Genomic DNA, 12,525 nt, shown 5'->3' with positions numbered 1-12,525 from the left:
GGGAACTGAAAGTGAAATTTTACAAGGCAATTGGAATAACCACCTGTTCCAAGGAGAAATGTCACCATTAATTCTTAATGTTCACAGACTGGAAACACTGTTTTGCAGGCTAGTGCACTGGAAGACTTGTCCAGAGCTTACACCAGCACAGCAACTATTTACAGGTGATGCAACAAGATCCAGGGTGTGTGTGTGTGTGTGTGTGTGTGTGTGTGTTTTGTCATTTCATTCAAAGCCCCTTTGGACTGCTGCCCTGTAGTTTTCTGCAGGTGTGTTCTTTAACATGCAATTGACACGATATTAGTGCATTAGTGGGGGATTGAGACTGGACCGTCCACACTTCATTTCACTTTGTTACTTTTCCTGTGAAGCTTCCCCAATGTTATCACATTACTGCCATCTGGAGGGGCACTCTTGTGCTAGTGTACAATAAAAGTAGGCTAAAAGCAGCAGCAGCAACAACAACAACAACAACAACCCCAGAACATTTGCGGTATAAAAAAATTACAGGACTTCAGCAGGAAATTACAGGATATAGGCTGACAGAAAATGAAGCCGAATGGCCTCTCCAATTTTTTTGCAGGTGCAAGCTGTATTGAAAACAGGCTATCACATATAATCACCCCAATACAGTCATGAGCACAAATCACCAGGAATGCACAATCAAAGTACATCAGGAGGGGCACTCAGTTATGACTCGGAAAGCCGCCTTTTCAACAAGATAGAACTTTTTTGTTGAAAACATGGGCAACTTATGCAAATACACACACACACACACACACACACACACACACACTAACTTTTGAGACTGTTTTATGGAAACCAGAGAATTAAAGCTCCCAGGCAAACTCCAAGGAAACACACTCAGAAACAATCATTTGACTTTGTACCTAAGCCTTCAAAAATTAAAGTAAACCATTTCAAGAGGTATGTCAAACATTGGCAAAAAAGAGAGAGCTCATGTTCACCCGATGCAAAGCTGAAATTGTGTGACTGGTTACAGCCCAGCTCTTTATTTCAAGTATGTAACATGCTATTTTGCTTTCCTGGACCATGAATGCCGTGTTCAAGACTCATGGAATTAAATGACGATTTATCAGTGACAACAGCTGCAGAAGGAGCAGCCATCTCCTCTATGAGCAAAGAAGGATGCGTCCAGGATGCAACAAAAGCCAAGCAACTGAGCCAGTGAACTGCATAATATGCCTTGTTATTTCCCTGTTTCTTATATTGATCTTTTTTAATGGCATGCTCATTCTTGCTTTCATGCTCCCATCTAAAATATTGACCTCCCATTGGGGAAGGAGGGAGAATGCGGGTTTATAGGCCTGTTAAAGAGATTCCATTTGCACAGAACTTTAAAACGGCAAAGTAAAGGTGTAACTCAAAAAATCCACATTTGGATCCATGCAGTGTCCCGCCGAGGTCGGTGCAGACTCTGTGTTACTGAACAAGTCCCCTTACAGATGTTTCCAGACTCTGATCCGGGGTCAGCAAATTCCGTATGTCAGTTGAGATGCTTATGCAGTATAACCACAGTCCTGCTATCCTTTTACATGCTCGACAAACACTGCATGGTTGCTCACTTCTTATTTCTGGTCCTAATTTCCATGGGTATAATGGGATGGCACTGGGGCTGTACAAGGCAATTGGCCATGGCATCTCCACAAAGTAATGGTGATTATATGAAAGCAGACTGTGCCATTCTGATTGGGAATTTAAACTAGAGTTTATAAAGGACATCAAGATCCTTGTGGGTAAAAGCTTCTATGTAACAATACAAAACCACTCAGCAAGTATGCATGCAACTAGAAAGCCTGTAGCACATTGCCTTAGATCAGAGAAGACCAACCTGGTGCCCCCTCCAGATGTTGCTTGGCTCCAACTCCCATCAGCCGCAGCCAACATGGCCAACTTGGCCAATGACCAGGTGTGATGGGAGTCGTAGGTCTACAATATCTGGAGGGAATCACATTGGCTACCTCTGCTCTTGATGAAGTAGTTTAGAACAGAGGGGGATAATTTATACGTGCTTAGACAATTGGCCTTTCTAGCCCAGTATTGTCTACACTGACAAGTAGCTGGTGCCCAGGGCCTCAGGCAAAAAGATTTCTCAACTCACCATGTCTTTATAACTGGAGAGTTGCCCAAAACTGAACCTGGGACTTCTGTGTGCAAAGCATTGGCTTCATCACTGAACTATGTTGCTAATTGGCTTCCAAATTTGGATTGCAAAATTTGCAAAAGCCACTATCTCCCCCAAGCAGTTTGCAGATGTGGGCTTGCATCTAGACCAGCAAGTCAACAGAGGCCCGCTGTGACCTCACAGCAGATCATCCAATGGTTATCAAGTGAAGTGGAGCAGCAGCAACAGCAGCAAGAAAATGAAGATTCTCAGAAGAGAGATTCATTGACAGTTACAGGCAGTTACATCGCATTCCCCTTTAATAGAGAAACAATTTACTACCTCAACCTCTTTATCTCTTTCCAAAGGGGCAGGTGTGTTCATCTGCTGTAGCATAATCAAGGAAGCGTCTTGCAGTACTTTAAAGACTAACACATTTTCTTTATCTCTCCAAGCTTTGATAAAACTGTAAAGAAATGCTTTTCATTTTCTCATTTCCAATCTAAATTTTGATCTTTCACAAATAATCTGGGCTCTGAAAAACACAATGCCTTCAGAACTGAAATTTCAGGATTGTTTTAAAAAACGATCTAACAGAAACAGACATCTGCTAATAATTTTTTCTGCTAATAAATATCTGCACAGTAACTGTGATTCAGCCCTTTCAAACTTGCATTACTAAATGCAAATGAAAAATTGAGAAAACCATAGTGACGCTAGCTTGTCTAGATCCTTTGTTAAAATTCTGAGCAGTGAAAGTAGACTAAAAAACAGACGCTTTCCCTCTCCTTAATGTTAATGATGCCCAGCAATATTTCTCATCATTATCTGAGTCAGATAAGGTGATTCTTGGAAACAGGAATGGACTGGATGAAGGCCACTACAGTGAGGCTGAATCCTGACAAACTGAGGTCTTGAGAGTGGGTGGTTCTCAAGTCAGAATTTGGTAAAATTGTTGGGTCAAATTCAAATATCTTTAATACGGTCAATGACCAGGAAGCAATTTATAAAATATGACATTAAGAGTAGTATTGTGCTACAAGTAACAGTAAAAATATGGCCAATTCACAGAATTGGTGCTTATATTTATGACCAGGTTTCGAGTTTTAAGTTTTTAAAATTCAGTTCAGGAGTCGCTACTGTTTATTATCGTTCCTTCGATGTTTATAGTTTGAACTCCTTTGTAGACATCATTGCTTGTCTTATTCTTGTTGCAATGTAACAGTACTTTGCCACGGACCTGTTAATTTCGGGCTCTTTGTCAGCTAAGAGGTGTCTGATATAGGTGAAAATTGTTGGGTCATATGTCATTACATTGTTTGTATAATGAACAGGTAGTGCATTGCAACCCATTTGTGCAAAGAGGTCCACGGCAACAAATGAACTAGTTTATCTATGCCAGATTTGCATGAGAGATTCAATACCCAAAGGGCTACATCTACACATGGCCAGTAGGGAGACATGTGAATCCTGAATTTCATACCACTGTTATGGTCTTCAGCGTTAAATAATGGAAGCTAGGAAACAGCAGTGGGATTGTTTGAATTGGTTCTGTTTTGGAATTTATAAAATAAATACAGTTAGACTGAAAACCCCCATAAAGAAACTGGGCCCTTTCAAATACTAGCAAAGTTACCCATCCTTTCTCACATGGCCAAACGGTTTGTGCTGCTCTTGGAGTCTGAGGACATCAGCAACAAGACCAAGAAAGCTGTCAGTCTTCCCACACCCTCTTGGCTCCACCTACCACTGCTGTACAGTCCATTATCTGTCTTGGACTCAACCACACTCAACCACAAAGCAGTCTACTAGGGTGAGAAACAGATTAGTAAATATGTGTACATTAATGCAGACTCTCCTCACTCTACAGTTTCAGTGTCTTTACCACTGGTACCTGGTACCCAGTGTCCACTGGGACTGGTGGGGCAGAAAGCAGGAAGCCAAAGTCAATGACAGGCAGAGCCGCCTCCTTATTGGTTGTAAGTAAGATGGCAGTCAGGTAGGGGTTGTCATGGTGCCCCATTTTCCCTAATGGTCCTTCACTGGTCCCTAAATTCAAACAAGCATACAAAACACAATGCTAAACCTTCCTGAGCTTCCCTCTTAAACTGTTGCAATCCATAATCTACCTTTTCCTGTGAGAATCTGTGTCAGAGCCCAAATATTGACTGTGAACTCAATCTCAAAACCTGGCTCCCTATTCCCCACCACCAGAACTACATTCAATTTTTGGTTTGTACCGAAACTAAGCCTTGCAAATAAGCCCACAGAAGACAGTAGTCCATATTGGGGTCCATGACCCATCAATCATTTGTCTGTTGAGCCCATTGTCTGGTGATCCAGCCATGAGTGGGTGATGCATAAGGATGGATTGTGCCCTAAGACTACTGGCTTGAATTGGTAGATTTAGAGTTCAAGTTTATTGTGTGCTGATTTCAACTAATGAAGATTAATTTGAATTAGTGGGTGGGTGTATTAAAGGCACACTTCTTCATATTTGTAGGCTATTTTGATGGTACTGGCATGTTAACACAGTAAGAAACGAAATATGTATTACTGAGTTGGATGCAATCTAACATTAGTGCTAGAAGCAGGAGAGTTTGAGGCGTTGCTCAAGCCGCAACAGAAGCAGTATAACAGTACAACACAGCATACAATAGACTAATGACTTGCAACTCTTCTAACAACCCAAGCTGGCAATTGTACTACCCTAAGAACGGGGCTCCCACTAGCAGAATGGCCGCTATGCTAGTGAAGTTGCCACAGATGGATCAATGCATCCCTTTACTTCTTACAATGAGTGGCCTTTGGGGTTTCTTAAATAAGTTCTCTTACTTCAGTATTTCAAGCAGTCACTTTTAGGGAGGTTATGGTAATACACGAGTCTTCTGAAGACTGGTTCAAAAGACAGAAGCTTCATCAAAATCCTTTAATCCTAATGCAAACACTTTGTAAATAAGCCCAGTGTCACTGACTTGTAATCAACGTTCAGATTATCCCCCGACAAATACCTTTGCCTCTCAGAAGAAGATGAAGTGGGGTTCCCCTCCCATCCAGTCAGCTGTTGCAAGCGAGCTCGTGCTGAAAAGTCAGGGAGAGGCCACGACTCCTATAGAGTTTTCAGCTCTCCAGAGACTTCTGGCTGGCACAAGTGCGACACCCATTAAATGTGGCTGCAAAGAGGACATGTGGAAGATGGATGCTTTCTTGTTATATGCTATGTCTACAAAAACAGCCAAGGGAAATGAACTGCTCCTCCACAACATAGCCTTCTCAGGGAGTTCATGAAAGTTAGCTGCAGACAGCTGTCGCTGCTGCAATCAGCTGATAGTCTCTGATCACTGCACCCCAGGAATCATTTCAATAACTACAAAATCCCACCACCTTAGCTGCCAACAGGATAATAGTGAGACACATGACAGGCAGACCACAAGTCCATGGAAGCACTGTTTAGATTTACAGGTATAGGGAGAATGGAATGAACTTGGGAGTCTCCAAAAGATGTTATTGTTATAGTCCCGAGGCAAAGACTGAGGCTGAATAGACTTACAGCAGCTTCAGAGCTAATCTCTATGATTCAGTAGGGAAATGCATGATAAAAGGAGCAGCTGATCATGGTCACAATCCATAAGGTGTTGCTGCAAAACAAAAGGCTCTTCATGGGAGCAATACTTGGTGGGTTGTGATGAATTATCCACACTACTATTCTTGCCCAAAGCCCTGCCTCCAGGATGTGTTTAGCCCAGGATTTTAAAAAGTTGGAGTGGTTTCCCAGGGGCAAGCATGTAATGTGTTTTGAGGGAGGACATAGATCGAATACTTCTATGGCAATAAACTAAGCAGTTAGTGAATTCAGTAAATATACAAAGGCAAGAATTTCTGTAGTACGTCAGACAGACTCATCAGGCCAACTCTACCATTAGGCAAAGTGAAGCAACTGCTTCAGGTGGCGGTTCTGGGGTGAGCAGCGGGAAGGGAAGGCAACAGATACAAGGAGTTGGACAGAACTGTGTGTGTGCCCCATACAGCCTGCTCTGTACCCACTAATCTGGCCTGTTGTCCTCAGATGCAGGAGAATAAACTGTTTTGTCAGTTGTATTGAATTAAGATTAAACTGCCCATCCTGGAAAGAGGAACAGGTGCATCTTGGCTATTGTTGCAGGCAGAAAATTGCATTGGGCTGGCCCTCAGACTCCTGTTTCACCCAATCCAGTATCTTCTTGCTGGCACGTGGAATAATGTGGCCAGACAAGATCCTCTCCATAAACCCCATTTCAGTTAATGATCAGTGTTAGCCCTAAAATTTCTGGACCATCCATAATAATTCCAGCTGTCAAGCAGTTATGGACTACAACTGCAACCTGTTGCAAAATTTAATAATCAATCAATCAATCCTATTACCAGGGCTGGCCCTACCATTAGGTTAAGCAAGGTGGTTGCCTGAGGAGGCAGATGATGACGGGTGGAGAATAGGCAGGGTTGTGTGTGCCACACAGGTTACCTTGCGCCTTCTAAGCTGCCCTACTGCCTTCCAGATGCAGTGAAGGACGCTGTCCCTTCACCAGTGCTGAAAAAAGATCAGACTGCTAGATCCCTTGCAAGTGTTTGTGCACAGAATGGGGAGGGGATCTTGTCCTTTGCCTCAGGACAGAAATAAGCCTTGGAGTGGCCATGTTTATAGCTACCAGATAGCTTACTGTATATCAGAGAAGACTACAAAATTAATGCATGCCACCACATCAAGTTCTCCTAGAAACAAGTTAGCACTGCTATAACCTATGCTCTGAAGCTTTCAAAGAGTCATACCGTACGCCTTTGGCAGCGCAGGAAAAGTAAAGAGATGAAGGGGGGGGAATACATTTTAAAATGTTTGTCCCCTCTCTTCTCCCTGCCCCTCATCTCTGTTCTTCTGATTCTAACTGACAGTCGCTCCCTCTGAAGTCTCCCATTTCGCAAGCAGCTCCTTTTTGCTTGCATATTGCAGCAGCCAAGGCACTGTTTAAATGCAAGCAGGGAACAAAGTGACGCATTAAATATGTAAGAAATGTCGTCTCTTACCTGTCAGGTGCTCTGCAAGGGCAGGAGAACAAAGGGAGGGCAGAGAGGAAGGAGAAAGGCTAGAAAGGGCAGCTTGTGGTTTTGAAAGGATATGGATTGCACACCATCTTGATGCACCAACTGCGAGGGCTGGTGGTCTGTTTCAGGCAGAAGAAAACCACGGGGGCCAAATCTGGATAGGGCACATCTGGGTCCGGCGGAGGCTCCATGTCACCATCATCATCTTCGTCACCCAGGTCTGGGGATGGTGGTGGTTGCTCCAGCAGGGTTGGTTGCTCACTCATTCCCGGATCCACATGTTCCAGAGAGCACAGAGTGGGATTGCGAATGGGTGGGTTCCCCGACTGCCAGGTAGAGGAGGGGTGGGAGCCATGTTCGGCCATGTTGGCATGAAATGAGAATCCCTGGAAAGAGACAGAAGTGACACAGTTGACGAACAGTCCACCACCAAATGCACAGCGCAACTGTCCTTTGCTTTGATAGGACCAATCCAAAATGTTAGATGAACTTGCTTGCTTGCTTGCTTGCTTGCTTACTTAGTTACTAATGTCCTTCTCATTCCAGGCCATACTGAGGAGTTTTCATAACTCCTCCTCACTCTGGCTCAATAAACACATTCATGATGAAAAGGCAATAATATTTTAGCCCTCGATACAGACCCCACTGGCAGAAGCAGCGCAATCTGTCAGTGTGTGTGTGTGTGTGTGTTACACACTGCTGACGAGGCCAGGAAACTTCATGGTAGACCTCCATCTACGGCTAATTATACCCAACAAAACTTGGCATATTGAGGATGTGGGTTGACAGGATCCATGCCAAATTTGGTTGGCAACTCAGCCCACATGTAACAGGCCCCTGCAAAGTTGCCTATAGTTGGTCGAGTATTGGAACGATTAACATGAATCGTGCCATGATCTATGCGGGTAGTGATGCAATCACCCAACTGTTTCACCACATGCTGCCTGGACACTTTATGCAAAATCCACTCAGCTCACATATTCAACGTCCCACTTTGGTTGCGTCCTTTAAAAATGAGAGTCTCACCCCATCTATTCCCTCTTCATCCACTAAAATCCATTTAGAAACTTGTTGCCAAAGTCATCTTTCCTGCTACTTAATCAAACCACATCACTCTCTAATCCATTATACAGTGTGAGCCACTTGACTGGTCGTACATATTCCATGAACACAACACTGCATACAAACCATTTTCTGTCTTTTCAAGGCCCTTCAGGGTTCTAGCTTGAATCCTGCATCAATGTTCAGCATGATGCCTTGAAACTCAGAGAGTACATTTAGAAAAAGTATAAAACTTGTATGGTTTTCATTATCATATAACATCTCACTCTCAAATACTATTTTTCCCTGGGACTTAAAATTCAGCTGAAAATTTCCTTCCCCCTTTTGAAGGAATGAATTCATAGTCCTGGACTGCTTGTGTATATGATGTACTTGTATGTCTTCATGGCAAAGGGATACATAGCTTTGTTGTCTATGGGGAGTATCGGGTTAACTTTGAGCCTTGACAAATCTGCCAGGTCTCCAATAGCTCAGAGCATGAGATTCTTGTTCTCAGAGTTGTGGGTTTGAGCCCCACAATGGGTGAAAGATTCCCACATTGTAGGGGGTTGGACTAGATGACCCTCATGCTCCTTTCCAACTCTCCAATTCTACAATTCTATGATTCATTAAACAACAGGGTTGAGGCATCTGCCATTGCCGATGTGCAGGATAGCACATCCCTCATCTGAGCGCAGGAAATGTGAAAGCTCTAAATTTCCTTGAGCAAATGTCCCAAGTGGAGGAGCATATGATTGACAGGCAATGCCATGAATACAGATAGACAGACAGACAAGAGACAAGCAGATTAAGTTTGGGAAGAAGGAACAAGGAACAAAAAGCCTACTTGAGACCAAAGAAGCCTGGTAAATTAGGGATGGTTCAGACCAGGGCTAAAGGATCATATTTATCCAATTTTGTTCTGAAGAGAATATTTTTGGTTTCAGCAGGTTTGGGACACTGCATTTATATGTAATGTTTACATGGGGATACCGCAAATGGGGGAAGAGTGGCAGAAGCAAAGGGATACACTCTGTTGTGGCCAGATAGCCAGGTGGTTGGGACATGGCCATCAAACCTGCCTTTCCCCATTATGTACCATTAGAAATGGAACACACCAGTGTAAATTCAACAAAAGGTGTACAATGTGAAATTCAAATGAAAGGTGTACAATGAAGATGTCAGAAGCCCATTTGTGGGGCAGGAGTTCCACAATTTAGGGGCTGCCACAGAGAAAGCCCTCTCCTGGGTCATGATTCCCTGTACTTCTGAACTTGCAAGGGTGTCCCCAGAAGGTCAGCAGGGATAGAGGCAGTCTTTCAGATATCTGGCACCTAAGTCATTGAGGACACTCAGCACTAGTGTGAGCACCTTTAACTGGGTCCAGAAATGAAATAGCAACCTGCTGAATCTGAAAGGTAAGCTGTGGTACCAGGTACACAGCAGCGCACTCTGGAAACAAACAAAAAATAATCAGAAAAAATTAATGTGGCAGCTATTAAATAGGTGCCGGTGGGAGGGGATGGTGTTGCGCAGCTCCAGTTCTCACTTGAAGCGAGGCTCTGCTCCACAAAGTGAACAGCTATGGAATACTGTGGCTTTTTAGGAAGATTAATCAAAAGGTGAGAAAAGGTTACTGAGAAGCATAGGACATAAGGCTTCACCGCAGCAGCCCTGAAGCACTGCTGGTTCTGGCACAGTGCCCTACCAAACAGCTGCTTAAGTCATTCAGAAACACATAATGACTATTGGCTGAATTAGAAAAGCAGGCACATGTACTTCATGTAACAGAACACAAAAAAAGGAGGGAAGGTCAGCATTTCAACTGGGTTTACTTGAAGAGAACTTCTAGGCTCCCAGGGGAGACACAATTACGCAAAAGCTCATGGATGTGAGAGCAGGCTGGTGCCCATTAAGTCCATACTCTCCAAGAGGTTGAGTCCCAAAACCAGGACATGCGTCTTCCCATCTGTTCTCATGCGGGTCACATGACTCATGTGGAGTATTACAGAGTCCAAAATATGCGCTTGGGAGAAGCGTGCTCTCACGGTGCCCCAAAATGTGCTTTTGGGGGCACCATGTGAGATCACCCTGCATTTTTTTCAAGGAGAGATATCAGCACAAAATCATGCAAGATCATGGCCTCTCAGATGGCTGCTATGCTGTTGCAGGGGGAAACAAGATGTCCCAGTTTTTCTGGGATACTTGAGGAGTATAGAAGTCCTCTGTTGCAACTGCCTGCAAAAACCCTTAGTGCAGTCACTGCCTCTCAGCCTAGGCTACCTCACAGGGCTGTTGTTGGGATTAAATGAGGGAAGGGAGAACCATATATGCCACCTTGAGCTCCTTGGAGAAAAAAGTGAGATATAAATGTGATAAGTAAGTAAGAGTCCCAGACCAACTTTAATTATGCAACATGAACTGGCTGGTATGTGATGGAATCTTTCCTCTCAAAAAAAGAATAGTTACAGGCTGGAAGCACCCTGACCCCTACACCCATTCTGAAAACCACCTGCGCTTCTTCGTGGACATCCAGTGTTGCCTTCCATCTAGTGTTTATTTGGTTTGAAAAAGGTTTTTTTCTATTAAAAAATGTAGATTTAAATGCATTATCTTCTATGTGCCTGAGCACCAATTGCAGAGGGGGCACTGCATAAACATTTATGATGTCCCTGTTGTTCCCCCCCTTCATTTGAAGAGCCCTAGCAGGGAACAGCACTTGCTTTTTTTCCTGAAACACATAAAAACATCTTAGATGCCAGAGCGCAAGGAGGAAGTGCAATTATTGACAGAAGACTGCATTGTGCCCCCTCCTGGCGCCTTATGCGATGGCGTTCTGGTCTGCTGTGTGATGGAATGCGTCTCCCCTCATTCTGTTATTACAAAGAGGGCAGCACAGAACAGCGTGTCACACTGGGGTGGCTTATGTAGCAATGCGAAAGCATTTAAAAACATCAATTTCCAGTAAAATCCAATTGCCAACAGTAGAGGATTTATCAGTGACAAAGATCCAAAACACAGAGCTTATCTGCTCATAATCCTGTCTCCACTCTAAAAGCGGAACATTATCTTCCCCGTGTTTCCCAGATCTTTCTGCCCATGAGCTTGCCTTTGTTGTGCTGTTGCTATACAGCCCATGTTCAATCAATGTTGCTTGGTCTAGACGTGCAGCACCTCCTGCTGTTTATCTGCAGACCCTTGTTCTCCGTGCAGATCTGCTTCTAGGCATTCCAGTCACGCCTGGACACAGTGGGGCCAACACCTTGCTCTCTAATCTGTGGGCAGTCTTTATACCTGCTTCTAGTTTGTTTTAATAAATTATATCTCAAGTTCCTTCCATCAAGGCGAGTTTACCCCTGGGCACTGGGGATGCATCTATAAATGCACAGCATATTTAGAACTGCAGCAAGAACACAGGGAAACGAGTACATTATGTTGGAAATGTGCAAATGCAAATATTTTATGCCCAAGAAAAGTGAGGAAATCTTCCCAAATGAAATGGCAGTTTGCATATTAACAGAACGGTCTATTATAGAGGGGGAAGTATCTGCGACTCTTCAGATACATGTCAGGAGTAGGAGTCTCTGACCACTGGTCACACTCGTTGCGGCTGATAGAAGTGGGAGGATCACAGGTGAGGCTACCCTGAGTCTATTATTATTTCCTTGTATATTTCAGGATGGCATGATGGGGATAGCAGATTTGGGAAGTGTGAGATCTGGTAATAGTGTCTAGATCAAAAACTTATGTTTGAGTTACAGAATGCTTACTCTGAAAGAACATTTGAAGCTAGCTAAAAATTATTAGAATCTATTTTAAGAGAAATATTAGTACAAATAAATTCTCCTTATAACAAAGTAAAACAATTATAAGGAAAAATCTCTTCACATTCTCACGACCCTGTGGATAATACATTAAGATCTGAAATTGTTTGCATAAATTACATTTTAAATTAAAATGTTAGCATGCGTTACCAGTATTCTGTAATATTTTACTGATACTCTGCAGCTGCAGTTCTATGCTACTTACCTGACAGTAATTCCCACTGAATGCAGTGGGACTTACTTCAGAGTAAACTTGCATAACATTGTGATAGATGTACTATGCACACTTACACGGGAGCAGATGAAACTGAACTCGGTGGGACTTGCTGAGATACAAAGGTGTGTTCTCTTCTGGGAGGGGCACATGGCTTGTTTTATCTGCTTATAGTTCACCCAAAGTCCTGTTCAGAAGGCATTGGGTTACATCCATCACAACAGCTCTACTTGCACAACAAACTT

At 43.4% G+C, this 12,525-nt stretch overlaps 1 protein-coding gene across 6 annotated transcripts in view; it reads right to left on the bottom strand.

Moving 5' to 3' along the window:
• CACNA1I (calcium voltage-gated channel subunit alpha1 I) overlaps nt 1-12,525 on the bottom strand; it is a 376,571-nt gene that overhangs the window by 267,407 nt on the left and 96,639 nt on the right. For all 6 annotated transcript variants that reach the window (XM_080971347.1, XM_080971348.1, XM_080971349.1 and 3 more), the window contains one exon: nt 7,278-7,587. In XM_080971347.1, coding sequence (XP_080827473.1) covers nt 7,278-7,566 — 289 coding nt within the window. In that variant the 5' untranslated portion in view covers nt 7,567-7,587. The remainder of the gene's footprint in view (nt 1-7,277; nt 7,588-12,525) is intronic.

This window comes from Podarcis pityusensis, assembly GCF_964106645.2.
Source record: "Podarcis pityusensis genome assembly, chromosome: 10".
In the NCBI taxonomy this organism is placed as follows: domain Eukaryota; kingdom Metazoa; phylum Chordata; class Lepidosauria; order Squamata; family Lacertidae; genus Podarcis; species Podarcis pityusensis.
Note: the sequence above shows the minus strand (reverse complement) of the source record. Positions and strands in the feature narration are given on the sequence as shown.